The 17669-nt window shown below is 41.4% G+C and overlaps 1 protein-coding gene across 4 annotated transcripts in view; it reads left to right on the top strand.

Annotated features, from left to right (window-relative positions):
- The window catches only part of WRN (WRN RecQ like helicase), an 82958-nt gene that overhangs the window by 16329 nt on the left and 48960 nt on the right, over window positions 1–17669 (top strand). For all 4 annotated transcript variants that reach the window (XM_061635643.1, XM_061635636.1, XM_061635657.1 and 1 more), the window contains 5 exons: window positions 2752–2866; window positions 3715–4117; window positions 7098–7178; window positions 12948–13056; window positions 14689–14764. In XM_061635643.1, coding sequence (XP_061491627.1) covers window positions 2752–2866; window positions 3715–4117; window positions 7098–7178; window positions 12948–13056; window positions 14689–14764 — 784 coding nt within the window. The remainder of the gene's footprint in view (window positions 1–2751; window positions 2867–3714; window positions 4118–7097; window positions 7179–12947; window positions 13057–14688; window positions 14765–17669) is intronic.

Genomic DNA, 17669 nt, shown 5'->3' with positions numbered 1-17669 from the left:
GAATCATTATTAATAATGCCACTGCTTTTCAATAATGATGATGATAATAATAATAATTCATAATAATAATAATAATAAACATTTGTCATAAGGAGCCAGGTGGTAGCCTCAGTTCATAGTAAAGATATGGTGACTTAAAATAGTATACATGTGCATAAAACATGTTAGTAGGATTCCCTGCCTGTCTGAAAAAACTCAAGAGTGGAAACTTATTGAAAAACCATTGCTGTGATATTCCCAGTGCTTTTTTTTTTTGTAAAAAGTGAGGTGCCAGTGCTCATATTTTGATAAATTGTAAAGTTTATTCTCTCTCACCCCTCCCCTCTTCCTGAATCCCTTTTCTTTTGAATTTGTGAAGAACGTTTAATTAAATGTTGGTAAAAAAAATATCAAAAATACGTTAAAAAATCAAAATGTTTCTAGCATCTTATAGGTGATAATCCTTTGAGTTATAAAGAGTAAAAAATTAAAAAACAAAATGGCTACCAAGGATGTGTGGCATAGCATACTGTGTGTGTGTGTGTGTGTGTGTGTGAGTGTGTGTGTGTGTGTGTGTGAGAGAGAGAGAGAGAGAGAGAGAGAGAGGAGCCATTGCTGCTTGCCCTCCCACCCCCTCATGCTTACCATGGGAACTCAGTGCTACGTCCTGCTGGTCCAGTTTGTGGCAATCGCACAACACTGATTTTCTCCACACCCACCCACAAAAATCATGCTGTTGTTGTCTAGTAACAATAGGCAGCATTCTCCAGTGCCAGGGAAAATACACGAGGTGGCCACACTACAGTGCTCTTGGACATGCACAGAGCACACATGCATGCACTCACCATACACATATCTACTTTTGTCTCATGTACACACAGAACATACAGATCTCTCCCTCCGTCTCTCTCACACACACACTTCTCTCATACAAATCACACATATAGTTTTTGGAGGCTCGGGAGGACATGGCTGCCCTAGAGAAGGATTATGAGGAGGTTGGGGCAGACAGTGCTGATGGGGATGATGAGGGGGAAGAGTACTGATTTTTTTTGTTTCTGTTTCTTGCTGCTGTCAACTTCTGGATTTCTCTTGCTGTCTAATGAGTCAAACTCATTAAAAAAAAATCTTCAGTTGAAAGCAGTCTTCTTTCTTTATAGAACAAACTGTGCCCTGTCCTTTTGAGCTGTGTAATGTGGCCTTAGGCCAGGGGCCTTCTATGGATGGTGGCAGCTGAGAACATGCTTGGCTGGAATGGGACTGGCTAGGCTATTCGGGTCGGCAAAGTTTGAATGACTGCATCAAAGCAACACAATCATTCACAACCCAGTGGAGCATGAAAGGACACTGTCCTAGAAATTTGCAGCTCTTTAGCAATTGTGTTTATATTGTTTTATATTGTTTTAAATTTTTAAATTGTGTTTTAAATTGTTTTTAAAATATGTGTTTTAAATTGTATATTTGTTTTAATGTTTTTGATTGCTGTAAACTGCCCAGAGAGCTTTGGCTATGAGGCGGTATACAAGTGCAATCAATCAAATCAATCAATCAATACCTCTTTCAATCTTTCTCTCACACACCAATTCAGATAAGCTCCTCCCTGGGGCAAAAGAAGCACCTGCCACTAGCTTCACCTCGCTGGTGGACAGCAGAAGCCTGAGCAGTCAGGGATACCTCCACCACTCCTTCCTTCTCTCCCCAAAATTAAAAAAAAAGAAAGACCCACCCAGCACAGGGTGAAAGAGGCATCCGCCAGGCCTGAGCACATGCAGGATACCCCTGCTGCTCCTTCCTTCCCTTTCCAGACTCACTTATTTATTTATTTACTTACTTACTTACTTACTTACTTACTTACTTACTTATTTATTTATTTCATTAAACTTATAGACCGCCCCATAGCCGAAGCTCTCTGGGCGGTTCACAAGAACAAGAACAACAGTAGAAATACATAAACATATACAATATAAAACACAATTTAAAAGTACAAAATATTAAGAATTAAAACACTTCCAATATATATACAACATGGTTAAAATGCCTGGGCGAAGAGGAAAGTTTTAACCTGGCGCCGAAAAGATAGTAACGTGGGCGCCAGGCGTATCTCCTCTGGGAGGGTGTTCCACAATTCGGGGGCCACCACTGAAAAAGCCCTTTTTCGTGTTGCCGCCCTCCGAGCTTCCCTAGGAGTAGGCACTCAGAGGAGGGTCTTCGATGTTGAGCGTAGTGTACGGGCAGTTTCATATCGGGGGAGGCGTTCCAACAGGTATTGTGGTCCTGTGCCGTGTAAGGCTTTGTAGGTTAAAACCAGCACTTTGAACCGGGTCCGGAAACATATAGGCAGCCAATGCAAGCGCATTAAAAAAGCAAGCCTCAGCATGAGGTGAAGGAGCATGTGGGGATATCCCCCACTTTTCCCCTCACTTCCAGTGGGAGAAAGGAGGTGCCCGCTCCTGGCAGCAGCAGCCTGAGCATACCAAGATAACCCGCTACTCCTTTTTCTCCCAACTCTTTTTTTAAAGTAAGTCTCAGCACAGTGCAAAGGAAGCGCTCGCTGCTGGCTGGCAGCCAGCGGTGGCTTCAGGAAAGGTACTCCATTCCGGAGTGTTCTGCCAGAAAAAAATGCACTGGATATTCCTAATCTTGTGAGCAAGCCCAAAATTTAAAGGGGAGTTAATTGCTAGTGCGACCATGATTCGTCTTTCAAAGCCAGGTAGCTAGAAAAGAGTGCAGTTTGGTTGGTAAAAAGGCTCTGTTTATATTGACTTTTTACAGATGGGATCCTATTGCCAAGTGAAATAAAGAAGGAATTGGCTTCTTTATCAGAGGAGATGGTGGATTTAGCAGATCATCTTCCTGACACTTTTGGAAAATCTACAAATGTTCAAAGGTTAGGTATTGCTCAATTCTATCTGTACACAAAATCTATCAAAACAAATCAGTGCTACATGTTCCTTTTTACAGCATTAATATCTCATTCAGCCAGTGCTCTTTGTTTATGCAACCACATAATTTACTTGCACTGGGACTTTTCAGGCCTACTACATGCCTTTTCAGTCTGAAAATCCTTTTCAGAAGGGCAGGGGATCCTCAGCGCTTTGTCTGATGGAGCATTAAGATGTATAGTCAGCATTGCATCACCCCCTGTAATCTTTCAAGGTGTGCTTCACTAAGATCTAGAACAAGATCTTTTTAGTTTTGTGCCCAGATTATAAGAGGTTGAGTTGACACCCTCTCTTTTGAGCTTCAATTGAGCTGTAAAAATGTATTAATTTTGGTTTGAGCTACATTTCTATTTTCCTTCTGCTTGTTGATTATATTCTGCTTCTTGATTATATTTTTAGTGATCCTATTTTGTTCTTGATTTTTAATTGATTTTGGTTTGTAATTGTGTAGCTATCTAAAGTGAGGTAAAAATAACTGGTGTGAACACCTGGTTGTCTGAATCAGGCACATGAGGCCAGCACCCTGCTAAAGCTAAACAGGGTCAGGTCTGCTCAGTGCCTGGATGGGAGACTGCCTGGGAATCATATGTAAGCTGCCTTGGGTTTCTATCATGAAAAGAAAGGTGGGATATAAATGTAATAAATAAATTATTGACCAATATAGAGCAATCAGAGAATACATCCCAGTTTACTTTCATCCCCTTTGGATAGTTCTTGTGTGGAATTATGATCCTAAGGTTTGTAATATGTTAGCAGTTGAGCTTACTTTGCCATTTTAACATTTCTTCAATAGGGCTGCAGAAATACTAGCTGGTATGTCAGAAAACCTCAAGGCTTTAAGAAGAGTGTTGCTTGTTGAGTCTAACTGCCAAATAGAGCTGGGAGATATTACAGATTCAGAAATGATCTGTGCTAAAGAAGAAGAAAAGGCTGAAACATCAGACTTGGCTTCCAAGATTGTGTGTGAGTCAGAGAACCGTGTGGATTACAGACTAGTTGACGTCCAAAATGAAGCTCTGATGGAAAGTGAAGCAGAGATTAATAAGAAAAAACAGGTGGACGATGCTTCAGACAGAGGACCTAAAGATGTGGAGGGAGAGTGCTTAATGTCACTAGATATAACTGAATATGAACTTCAAATGTTGGAATGTCAGGCTGAGGAAGAGCTGCTAAATGAAACAGCTTGTATGTCAGAGGTGAGTCTATATGTACAATGGACTTTATCAGAAAAAGCAATGCTGTTTAATTTATCAACAGCCTGTTCCTATCCTAGGTTTCAGTAGAGCTGCAACAGCTGCAATAGTATTGTATGGGAGGTGGGCAGGGTCTGTTTGCTTCTAGAAATTGGAGAAATTTTGGAGCGATGTTCCAGCCTGGAGAGAGTGAGGCTACTTTGATTGACCTTAGGATGTTCTGTTAGGGATGTGGGCCTTCCTGCCCCTTTTCTACCCCTTCCTTGGCTGAATAAGCCTCTTATGTCAGGAGTGGCTAATCTTTTTCAGGCTGAGGGCCACTTTGTCAACTCTCTGGGGGATGCATATCAAAGTGGGTGTGATGAAAGTGGAAAAGTGAGTATGGTGAGAACTGTAGTTCTCCAGTCTGCCTTCCAAAAGGTTCTCCTATTGACTAGTCTGCTATTTTTAAACCATTTTATCATTCTTTTTTCATTATTAAACTCAGTTTTAAAATTAAATTCATTTTTTTCCTTTTTTGTTTTAAAAAGACACATAGGGGATGTTGGGGGTTACAAAAACCCTTTGGAATCACAGCAGAATCACTAGCACTCTTGTTAACTGGGAATGGAGTTCCAGCTGTGTGTGAAGATCAGGCCCAATGCAAATAATTGAGATGGTTTGGTTTACTCATTTTTAAAAAAAACAGACATTGAAAATGGGCAAATCAGAGGATGGGGAGCTTGTGGCTACATTGGCAGCACAGTGAGGAACCTGTGGGAACAGTCATTAAAAACAACACCGTTTTAAAAAAACTTGGGAGGGGCCACAAGAATGTGGAGAGGTGCTGGATATGGGCTGCAGGTTAGCCACCTTGAATGGTGTTACAATAGTGCCACTAGTTATGGCTGCCCTTGTGTAAAGGTCGGAGTAGGCTCCTAGTGCTGGAGCAAAGGGGATGAGGTGTCCTCTCATGCCAAATGCTGGAACCCCTGTGTTTTATTGAAAGGTGGCATATGAGATTAAGTAATGGATGCCCAGCTGTATATACAGGGCTAAAAGCACCTTTTGTGGCTTGTTCTTTGCATCCTACAAATGGATCCCAAATTAAGCTACTATCATTTAATACTTCATTGTCGGTTTATTTAAGCATTCTTATCTTGCTCTTCAGCTGAAAAAGGGTCCCAAAGTGGCTTCCAAATGGCAAGTCCCTGCCTTCAGGCTTATAATCTAAAAGACATTAGACAAAAGAAAAAAGGATGAGGGGGGAAGCAAACCCAGTTACTGCTTTTTAGTTAGAGTCCTTGTAATGACCAGCTGGCATGAAAAGATTTCAAGAGGAAGAGGAGCCAAGAATTGCTGGTCTTTCAGCAGAGCAGATGGAGAAGCCCTCTCTTCTCCCTCTCCCTCTCTTGAATCTTGATGGAATATATTTTTTCACAGTATACGATAGTGGTAGGCAAATGGGGGCCTTGATATAGCCAGAAAGTAAAGATAATAAATGTTGGGAAAATGTTATTTTGTAAAATATTCCAGGTCTCATTATAGCCTAACTTGTTGTAAGTTAAACTGATATTCTAAAGTATAAGAGTATAGAGAAAGTAATTCCAAAAGTTAAATTTGGTAAATAGAACAACTTTTTTACAATATCACATTTAGCTTTTTAATCATCACCTGTGAGGAAGAGTTAATTTCTCATAATACATCTGTACTCTTAGAGTTCACCTTCTGTTTTACTGGTTTCTATTGCTGCTGGCCTGAGCTTAGTTCTTGGAGCCTTTCCTTCAAGCACCCATCTGAAGCTTTACTCTGAAGGATTTCCCCCTTCCTTTTATGTTCCTTAGCTATTTTATCCTGTGCCAAAATACAGAACTTTTAACCCCTCCTGCTATTCTGACCAGCCTCAAGCAGGTCCAGTGCCAGCGGGCAGCCAGGTAGGGCCCTGGCCTAGGGGTCCTCCTAAGGGTGGGAGGGTGAAAATCCCACTCGGTGATCCAAGGATGCATCGGGTTGAGAGAATCAGCAACCTAATGCTGCTGTGGATCGCAAAGCAGGAGTTTGTAGGCACTCCCATGCACCTCCCCCCATATAAAAAAAGAGACAAGACCACAAAATGTTGCAGGCATGGCACCCCCCCATCATCTGCTGCATCATTGGGGGGGGAGGAAGCACATACATCAGCTGCCACTGCACTCACTCACAGGTAGAAGCTCTTTGCACATCTCCTCTGTTCAGTTTGGCGTCCAATCATGGCATCTCATGAAATGTGGGCATGTTTAAGGGGTCATGTTCATTGTAGGAGAGGCTGAAGCAGTGTAAACAGGAAATGAGAAGGAAGAATAAATAGTTTCTCATGCATTGTAGATTTCTAAAGGGATATTTACCAAGACCTTTTGCGGGTGCCATAGGAGATACTGGTAGACTCATTGGCAACCTCTGTCTTATGTGCCCTGCTGTCTACATGAAAGAGTCAAAATTTCTGTTGCTGTTGACCTTGGGGAGGACAGCCTTGAGGAACCATTTGTTTGATTTCAGTGCCCGCACAAATGAATCAGGGGGTAAGCAGGTCTGTTAGGCCTTCATTCGCTGCTCATGTCAAAATATGACTCTTTTTTTCTTCAAGGTCCATTGCTAACTCAAGGTGTATGCTGTTTTGAAAGCTTCAACCTTCCTGTTAGCCTTCATGCATCTTAGCTGTGTCATCATATCAGGGACATAAACCTTTTCTGCCTGCTAGGTATCCTTTACTATTTTGAGATTGTTGCCTTTTTGAACTTTTAAAAATAGCATCTTGCAATCTCTGTGCAAGACATTTGGTTCAAATCAGGTCCATGTCTCCTCCTTCCCGCCTTCTGTTATGTAGGAGAGATACTTGGATAATAATTGTGAAACCTGGCGTGTTAAATTATTACAAACCTTCCCTTCTTAAAGGTGTGTGATAAGAGCAATAGTTTTTTTTAAAAAAAGAAGAAAATAAGTGCTGATTTTGAAATGTTCCTTTTAGGATTTAAGCCTCATAGAGGATGAAGGGGATTCTTTCTGCACCATTGAGAATGATGATGAACTTGAAATGGAGATGCTTAAAGTAGGTTTTTTTAATAAATAAATTAGATTTTCTAAATGTTTAGAAAAAACATTTAAAGCAGTACATGTTTTTAAAGTTTAAAGTAATGTTTATAATATTAAATATTGTTAATAAGTAATTGATTGATAGGAAGGGAATAACTGTTTGATATTATACATACATGGAAATCATTAATATACCTAACAGTTGACTATGATACTTTAATTCTCCTCATTTTCCTTATTGTCCTTTTCTGTAGGCAAGATCAGCCATCATTTCTTGGCCTCTTTTATTTTTTTGGAGGTGGAGACTGATATGAGAAACTATGGCCCTGATCCAGCTGTTCATGCATGCAGCAGCCTAGTCTTCTCCAGTCCACCTGTGCTCCGGGCAGAGTATGCAGAGGAAGGGATACTCCTTCCACGGCCATTCTGATGGTGTGGACTGAGCTAGGGACAGAAAGCCATGTATGTCTGAGCTGTAACTCAGTGGTAGAGCACATCCGTTGTATGCCCAACTTCAGCCCCTGGCACCTCCGGTTAAGAGGATCTTAGGTAGCAGATCATAAGAACATAAGAAGAGCCTGCTGGATCAGGCCAGTGGCCCATCTAGTCCAGCATCCTGTTCTCACAGTGGCCAACCAGGTGCCTGGGGGAAGCCCGCAAGCAGGACCCGAGTGCAAGAACACTCTCCCCTCCTGAGGCTTCCGGCAACTGGTTTTCAGAAGCATGCTGCCTCTGACTAGGGGGGCAGAGCACAGCCATCATGGCTAGTAGCCATTGATAGCCCTGTCCTCCATGAATTTGTCTAATCTTCTTTTAAAGCCGTCCAAGCTGGTGGCCATTACTGCATCTTGTGGGAGCAAATTCCATAGTTTAACTATGCGCTGAGTAAAGAAGTACTTCCTTTTGTCTGTCCTGAATCTTCCAACATTCAGCTTCTTTGAATGTCCACGAGTTCTAGTATTATGAGAGAGGGAGAAGAACTTTTCTCTATCCACTTTCTCAATGCCATGCATAATTTTATACACTTCTATCATGTCTCCTCTGACCCGCCTTTTCTCTAAACTAAAAAGCCCCAAATGCTGCAACCTTTCCTCGTAAGGGAGTCGCTCCATCCCCTTGATCATTCTGGTTGCCCTCTTCTGAACCTTTTCCAACTCGATAATATCCTTTTTGAGATGAGGCGACCAGAACTGTACACAGTATTCCAAATGCGGCCGCACCATAGATTTATACAACGGCATTATGATATCGGCTGTTTTATTTTCAATACCTTTCCTAATTATCGCTAGCATGGAATTTGCCTTTTTCACAGCTGCCGCACACTGGGTCTACATTTTCATCGTGCTGTCCACTACAACCCCGAGGTCTCTCTCCTGGTCGGTCACCGCCAGTTCAGACCCCATGAGCGTATATGTGAAATTAAGATTTTTTGCTCCAATATGCATAATTTTACACTTGTTTATATTGAATTGCATTTGCCATTTTTCTGCCCATTCACTCAGTTTGGAGAGGTCTTTTTGGAGCTCTTCGCAATCCCTTTTTGTTTTAACAACCCTGAACAATTTAGTGTCATCAGCAAACTTGGCCACTTCGCTGCTCACTCCTAATTCTAGGTCATTAATGAACAAGTTGAAAAGTACAGGTCCCAATACCGATCCTTGAGGGACTCCACTTTCTACAGCCCTCCATTGGGAGAACTGTCCGTTTATTCCTACTCTCTGCTTTCTGCTTCTTAACCAATTTCTTATCCACAAGAGGACCTCTCCTCTTATTCCATGACTGCTAAGCTTCCTCAGAAGCCTTTGGTGAGATACCTTGTCAAACGCTTTTTGAAAGTCTAAGTACACTATGTCCACTGGATCACCTCTATCTATATGCTTGTTGACACTCTCAAAGAATTCTAATAGGTTACTGAGACAGGACTTTCCCTTGCAGAAGCCATGCTGGCTCTGCTTCAGCAAGGCTTGTTCTTCTATGTGCTTAGTTAATCTAGCTTTAATCATACTTTCTACCAGTTTTCCAGGGACAGAAGTTAAGCTAACTGGCCTGTAATTTCCGGGATCCCCTCTGGATCCCTTTTTGAAGATTGTCGTTACATTTGCCACTTTCCAGTCCTCAGGCACGGAGGAGGACCCAAGGGACAAGTTACATATTTTAGTTAGCAGATCAGCAATTTCACATTTGAGTTCTTTGAGAACTCTCGGGTGGATGCCATCCGGGCCTGGTGATTTGTCAGTTTTTATATTGTCCATTAAGCTTAGAACTTCCTCTCTCGTTACCACTATTTGTCTCAGTTCCTCAGAATCCCTTCCTGCAAATGTTAGTTCAGGTTCAGGGATCTGCCCTATATCTTCCACTGTGAAGACAGATGCAAAGAATTCATTTAGCTTCTCTGCAATCTCCTTATCGTTCTTTAGTACACCTTTGACTCCCTTATCATCCAAGGGTCCAATTGTCTCCCTAGATGGTCTCCTGCTTTGAATGTATTTATAGAATTTTTTGTTGTTGGTTTTTATGTTCTTAGCAATGTGCTCCTCAAATTCTTTTTTAGCATCCCTTATTGTCTGCTTGCATTTCTTTTGCCAGAGTTTGTGTTCTTTTTTATTTTCTTCATTCGGACAAGACTTCCATTTTCTGAAGGAAGACTTTTTGCCTCTAAGAGCTTCCTTGACTTTGCTCGTTAACCATGCTGGCATCTTCTTGGCCCTGGCGGTACCTTTTCTGATCTGCGGTATGCACTCCAGTTGAGCTTCTAATATAGTGTTTTTAAACAACTTCCAAGCATTTTCGAGTGATGTGACCCTCTGGACTTTGTTTTTCAGCTTTCTTTTTACCAATCCCCTCATTTTTGTGAAGTTTCCTCTTTTGAAGTCAAATGTGACCGTGTTGGATTTTCTTGGCAATTGGCCAGTTACATGTATGTTTAATTTAATAGCACTGTGGTCACTGCTCCCAATCGGTTCAACAACACTTACATCTTGCACCAGGTCCTGGTCCCCACTGAGGATTAAGTCCAGGGTTGCCGTCCCTCTGGTCGGTTCCATGACCAACTGGTCTAGGGAATAGTCATTTAGAATATCTAAAAACTTTGCTTCTTTTTCATGACTGGAACACATATGCAGCCAGTCTATGTCCAGGTAGTTGAAGTCACCCATTACTACCACATTTCCTAGTTTGGATGCTTCCTCAATTTCATATCTCATCTCAAGGTCTCCCTGAGCATTTTGATCAGGGGGACGATAGATCGTTCCCAGTATTAAGTCCCTCCTGGGGCATGGTATCACCACCCACAACGATTCTGTGGAGGAGTCTACCTCTTTTGGGGTTTCGAGCTTGCTGGATTCAATGCCTTCTTTCACGTATAGAGCGAATCCGCCACCAATACGTCCTTCCCTGTCCTTCCGATATAGTTTATATCCAGGGATAACCGTATCCCACTGGTTTTCTCCATTCCACCAGGTCTCCGTTATGCGGAGATCTTAGGGGTTGCTGCCAGTTAGAGGAGGCAATACAGGACTTGATAGCTCGGTTGAAGGCAGCTCTGTGTTGAATGTGTTGTAGATTATTTCTGTAATAACCAGTCAAGAGACTATATAGGTGGGAAAGGCAAATGCTGCAGTTATTTTGTTGTTAACTTGAAGCGCTTAGTCAGAGTTGTAGTCACACGGCCATTCACTCCCAATCCTCTGATAGTTTATAGCCACCCAAGCAGTTGTCTGCCTGTTGGTGGTGATCAACTGGAGTGGTCAGCATTGTGCAATTGGGCCCAGTCCAATGCACACAAAGCTTAATTAAAAGAGATGTTCCTGCTTGTTCATGTGTTGAGCACACCTTCTTAGCCTCTTTATTGGCCAATGCCTTTCGGATCCATGCCTTCTGTGTCTTAATGCTCCTGCTTTGTTGCGTGTTTTTGTGTGCTCTTTGCACATGAGTTTCCCACGGGCAACTGGTTGGCCACTGCAAGACCAGGATGCTGGACTAGATGGGCCCTTGGCTTAATCCAGCAGGCTCTTTTTATGTTCTTCTGTTCTTATTCCTTCTCAGTGATGTCCTTGGCCTGTGGTTTCAAAGAAGTTATGTTGGGCTTAGTTAATGGCCAGTGTTTGGCCACTGTGATAAATATTGGGCCACATTCACACCATACATTTATTCCACTTTAAACAGTCATGGATTCCCCCAAAGAATCCTGGGAAGTATAGTTTGTAAAGGGTGCTGAAAGCTGTTTTGAGACTCCTGTTCCCCTCACAAAGCTACAATTCGTTTTCTGGGAAGAGGAAATCACTGTTAAACCACTATGGCAAACTGTAGCTCTGTGAGGAGAATAGGGGTCTCCTAACAACTCTCTGCACCCTTAACAAACTACATGTCCCATGATTCTTTGGGGGACACCATGACTGTTTAAAGTAGAATAAAAGTGGAATAAATATCTGGTGTGAATGTGGCCCTACCCTACACAGGGTAAAACCTTAAAGAGTAAATTTATGTATCAAACCTCTGTTTAAGTGGTTAAAGCAGGATCTTAGATTATCCCAGAGTTGATCTTTTCCCTCCTTATCAGCACACAGAATATTTAGAGTTCAGGAAAGGGTCCCAGTCTCTTAATTTTAATCAGCACATTTCTTTATGTAAGCAAATATAGTTCAGGATTACAGAAAAGAGATGTTAAGGTTAGTCAATGCATATAAAATGTAGTATCAATAAGGCAATAAGGCAACATACTCAAAGTTACTGAATTGCAGAGTTGAGGCAAAAATACTTAAATTCCCAGAGCAGGCGAGTCATCTCCATTAGAGGAGAATGACTTGGTGTCAAAAAGGTAACAATATTCATACTCCATCTCACTTTTGAAAAAGAAAAATGTATGAGGCACATCTAAGGTGAATTATAGTTTCCCAATTATTTACATTCAAGAAAAATTATCGGTTTGACAAGTTATCTACATACGTGAAAAGAAAATGATAATTCTAATATCAAAAGTTACACATGTGTGCTAAACACCCACATGTGTAACTTTTGATATTAGAATTATCATTTTCTTTTCACGTATGTAGATAACTTGTCAAACCGATAATTTTTCTTGAATGTAAATAATTGGGAAACTATAATTCACCTTAGATGTGCCTCATACATTTTTCTTTTTCAAAAGTGAGATGGAGTATGAACATCTGCTAGATGTTTAATCCAAACATCCTTCAAGCCAGTTGCTTGAATACTCCTTAGCATACCAAGAGTTGGCACTCAAAAGATGGAAATTTCACAAGGCCATGGTGTTCCTTTTCTGGCTAGTTAGGTTTTAATTGCCAATTATTCCCTAAACTGTGGCCTTGAGTTCAACATTGTTCTTTATAAAGATTTATTGCTTACAATAGAGATTTGAAACTTGGTTGTATTGAGATAAGGAAGCAAGGAAGACACTGGTATATTTTAGAGAAATGAAACACCTGTTAAATGGCTTCACTGAACAGAATTGCCACTCTTCTTTCTTTTTACTACCCTTTTCCTGTTCCTTAACAGCAGTGTGGTATGAAGAAATTAAGGAGCTAGAGCTTTTCTTGACAGGGCTATGAAGTGGTAGAACTAACTGCAACTTTTTCACAAATTAGGTTTTCTTTGGAATTGAATGTTATGTTCAAGGTCTTGAGCTGCACTATTGTTAGGATTCCTGTGCTAACTATATTAACAAAAAACACATTCAGACATAACTTCGCTGCAGGATGATACCTGCCTCTGATTATTGGCATTGTTTGACCTAAGAGTATGTTAGTTCATCTGATCTCTTCTCTAGGCTTTAGAAGATCTTACTGACTCGAGCTTAGATAAATCAAGGAGGGAAAACGAGCTGACAGAAGAGGACAATGATGAAGAAGGCATTGAGGAGGAAGAGGAAAGTTGGGGTATGCGAAGTTTGTTAAAATATATCCAGAGAACCACCCAACTAGTTCTGCATGTTGAAGGGAGCATTGGGATTGTATTTCTCAACTCCATAGCAAATCTTGAGAGTTTCAAAAGCAATTTATAATAAGCCATGGGAAATCTGTTGCTCAGGTGTGGCAGGGAATCCAAAATTCTTACTGAACATGCCTAAAGTAGTCAACTGAATGTCTGTCACTATGAGCAATCCATTAAAGCAGAGGCTTCTTTACTTAAATTACCAAAATGCAGAGAGCAAGGATGAGATAAGGTTTGTCATACACAGTGGAGGCAGACTGAAATTGTTAGTCTCTTAATGTTTTGATGTTTACATGTTCTGCTTTGTACGTTGCTTAGAGTGGCTGACAATTCAGCCAGATAAGCGACTAATAAGTTGAATAAATAAATAAATAAATAAATGGACGTAAGTCATTCATTTCAGTGGATCTACCCTGATCTCTGTATGAAAGCATGAAATTCACCAGTAACGACGATGCAGCCAAAAGTTATCTGGATCAAAATGGCCTTCAGCATCCATGTGGGTGTTGCAAATGTTAGCCAAAGTTACAGCTCCATTGTAGAGGGAAACTCTTCGGCTAGGATAGTATTCTCTGAACCTGCTGTGCTCTTGACTGCCTTTTCCATCTTTCAGTCTGTATATCATGATTTGGAATAATGTTGCAAAACTGCATGTATCTCATCTTCACTTTTCTATTATTGTTTGACATGGTCTTGGAAAATGGAGACTGGAACATGATCGCTAGAAAGTGCCGCCAGAAAACATATTTTTCCTTAAGAGGGTTCTGGCCTATGCTTCCTTGCTGTCTCACATGCTGTGGGTGACATCCACCGGTGCATGACTGGACAGACTTCTGCTTTGTACACTGTGCCCCATATGTGCTTCAGAGCAGATTTTGGGGGGGTCTGCAGGAGAAGGAAGCAGAAGCCCCATTATACAAAATGGAAGTCTGCTTGCATGATACTGGAAGTGTCCCTCTCTTCTCAGGGATCAGGTTTTTATTTTGAATTTTCTGCAGTCAAAACCCTGCACCCCATGGAGTCAGTATTTATTTATATTCATTTTATTTATTAATTGATTGATTGATTGATTGATATCCTGCCCTTCCTCCCGGGAGGAGCCCATTACATTAAATTAAATGTAATTTAACATTACATTTCTATTCCATCTTTCCTCCAAGGGGCACAGGGTGGTGTAAATGGTTCCCCCCCCCAATCAATAATGTCTTTAACAAATTATGGGCAATATTCAGCCAGAGTTTAGCCTGTTTACTTTTCATTGATTAATGAAAATTGAGCATGTTTTTAAATCCCTTTTGTGGAAATGGGATTCTAAAATGCTTTATCTCTGATGGGATTGTGCACAGTGTTCTGAAACGATAGTACAGAAAATTGGGGGAGAAGTCGCAATTTTTTGTCTCCTAATTGGATAGGGAAATGGGTGGGAGTAATTAGTGTCTCACATTGCACGATATGAAAAAAGGTTCATAGCCATTTTAATCTCAAATAACTACGTACAAGAACTGTTTCTCAGACCTTCACTCTAATCTTTGTACAGTCTAAATACCTCTAAATATTTGTTTTCTGTGTTCTCAAAGATTCCTGCTTGCCTAGACCCAACACTAGACAGATCACTTCCCTAAAGACGTATTTTGGACATACCAGTTTTAAACCGTAAGTTCTGTTATTTTACTTACATATGCACAATAGGAACTGGTCCATTCATTGTACTTGCCACATAAATTGACATCCCTGTGACATGTCCTTTGCCCCTGCAGTATCGTTTAATAGAGCTCACCATACCGGTTGGGCCCATAGTGCAGTGGGCTTTAAGCTGTGTTCCTTGGAAACTTATTAGGGTTCTGCAGTGATGAGATCAATGATGGTACAGTAGGGTCCCTGAATGACAACTTGCCAACTGCTTTCTCTCCCTGCCATGCACAGGCCCACTGTGTGTGTTTTAGGGCACATTCTGTTGGCATGAGGCCTAGTAGTTTTCCATCAAGTCTGCAAAACTATAACTAGGGGGGAGTTTTGTCTTAGCCCAGTCTGGGAACGGGCTGTGAAGGCCGTTGCTATGGTAACCATCTGATAGACTGGGAAAGTTCTAACAGAGTCTGTAAGTTGTGTCTTCTGATTTATGCCTCTGATCTGTGAGGCTGGTCTTCCGAATATTGCCTCTGAACTGAGAGGTTCTCTTTTGTGTTTACCTTTGGAGAGAGATGTACCAGAGGGGGGGATGACTGAAGAAACTCTACATGTATTTACTCTTAAGCCTTAAGCCATAATGTCTTAATAAAAGACTATTAACATGCTCTAATGCTCTGAAGAAGTTTCTTGCTCAACTTAACTCCAACGTAATGTATGCTGTTTCACGCAACAACGCACACACGCCAACACATTCATGGTTCAAATGAGATGATAGTGGCTTGGCCAGTGCCCTGGTGAGCGGCAGGAACCAGTGGGCTCGTTTAGAGGTGGATGTCTGGACCAGTGGCATGCATAGGCAGGTGGGGCAATGGGAAATGGCCTTGTAGCAAAGGTGACAGGGATGCCTGGACGTTTTCCTGAACAGCTATGACAGCTTGCATGTAAGGAAAGGAAAACGAAAAGGGGACATGGCTGAGGAGTCACTGATAAAAGGCAGAGGAGGGGAGACCCCGGGGATTGTTGGTCAGTGACGCAGGCTGTGAGACTCACAGACAAGGTTTTTAGCAGAGAGAGAGAAACCTGAAGCAGAAGGGTTAAGCTGTGAGAACAGAGTTCCAGACAATCAAGGTCAGTGTGGCTGGCTGAGAGTGTGATAAGGTGGGAACTGGCAGGAACTCAGAGTGGGGGAAGAAATGTCAATGGAGAGAGATGTGTCTAATGTCTTTGCCTAGTAAAGACTCTTACATGAAACTTGCCTGGCCTGTCTTATTCCTCTTCTAAACGGCTTTTGGATTCAAACCACGTCTGACCTACACACGCACTCGCCAACAGGGGTTATGGGCCCAGATTATCAGGTGTGGTAGCGGGTTCGAGAGCCGGTGAAGTGGCGTTGTTGCAGAGAGAAACAAAGCGCAAGTGAGAGGCAAGTAAGAGTGGGCAAAATGGCTGTAAATCTGTTATCCGGGATGCCGATGGAGAGGCTGAATGCTGTAAATTACTCCAGTTGGAAATGGAGAATGAGAGCTGTTCTGATTAAAGAGGATTTGAATGATGTCGTGGAAAAACCCCCTCCGGCAGCTCCTTCAGCAGCGTGGCTGAAGAAAGACGAGAAAGCGAAGGCTTTTATTACTCTGGGGCTATCAGATTCACAACTGTTGCTGGTGAGTAATGAGCCGACTGCTAATCAGATGTGGGAAAAGTTAAGAGCCGCGCATGTACAGCAAACTGCGGGAAGCAGGCTGTGTTTAGCACGGAAGCTATATCAGATGCGTTTTACAGATGATGTGACTATGGAAGAGCATTTGGCTGAATTTCGTAGATTAAATGCTGAGCTACAAGATCGAGGCGTTCATCATAATGACTTACAGATGGTTTATCTCCTGTTATCTTCATTTGATCAAAAATGGGACGTGCTGGTCTCTAGTCTGGAAACCCAAACTGACGGGACTCTAACTTTGGACTTTGTGGAACAGAAACTTCAACAAGAGTGGAATAGGAGGAAAGAGAACAAGAAAATAGAATAAAAGAGGCTGAGACTGTGTCTGTACAACATCGAAATCAAAGAAGCAGGGAAGAGACTAAAACATGTTATTTTTGTGGATCACGTGGGCATATACAGAGACATTGTTTAAAGAAAAGGAATTACAGAAACTTTGAAAGTCAGAGAGCAAGCGTGAACTTTGTTTCTAAGGAGAGCAATAAACTGATTAACTCTAAATGGCTTCTTGACAGTGGAGCGTCTAATTGCCTAATCACAGACTCTAGTTTATTTTACACTTCAAAGCCGACGCAGGAGAAGCTTTATCTGGCTGACGGATCGACTCAGGACGCGACTGCGAGAGGAACGCTGAAGATGGGTAATATGGGAATTTTAACAGATGTATTATTGATTTCTGGTTTAAAATATAACATTCTATCAGTGAGAAAATTGGCTCAAATAGGTTGTAAAATTACATTTGAAGGGGATAGATGTTTTGTGAGAAAAGATGGTGAAATATGCATGCAAGGGAAATTACAGAATAAAATGTTTATGATTGAGTGCAAGCTTGATAAAGACATGTGTGCTTGGATAGCAGTAAATAAAGAGAAACATGATAATTGTGTCCATGAATGGCACAGAAAACTGGCACACACTCATTTCCAAAAGATACAAAACACCCCAAAATATAGTCAAGATTTGAAATTAAAACACTGTGAGCATGTGGATGAGTGTGAAGTATGTTATAAAACAAAAATGACAGTAACTCCAGTAAATAAGAGCTGTGAAAGCACGACTACAGAACCCTATCAGCTTATACATGTGGATTTAGCTGGACCTTTTCAGTGCTCAAAAGGTGGAGCAAGGTTTTATTTAGTGATTGTGGATGATTTCTCCAGATTTACACATGTGTTCTTATTGAAAAAGAAAAGTGATGCAGAAGAGAAATTA

The sequence above is a fragment of the Rhineura floridana genome, chromosome 1, assembly GCF_030035675.1.
Source record: "Rhineura floridana isolate rRhiFlo1 chromosome 1, rRhiFlo1.hap2, whole genome shotgun sequence".
In the NCBI taxonomy this organism is placed as follows: domain Eukaryota; kingdom Metazoa; phylum Chordata; class Lepidosauria; order Squamata; family Rhineuridae; genus Rhineura; species Rhineura floridana.
The sequence above is the reverse complement of the archived record's forward strand: the minus strand, read 5'-3'. Positions and strand labels throughout refer to the sequence as shown.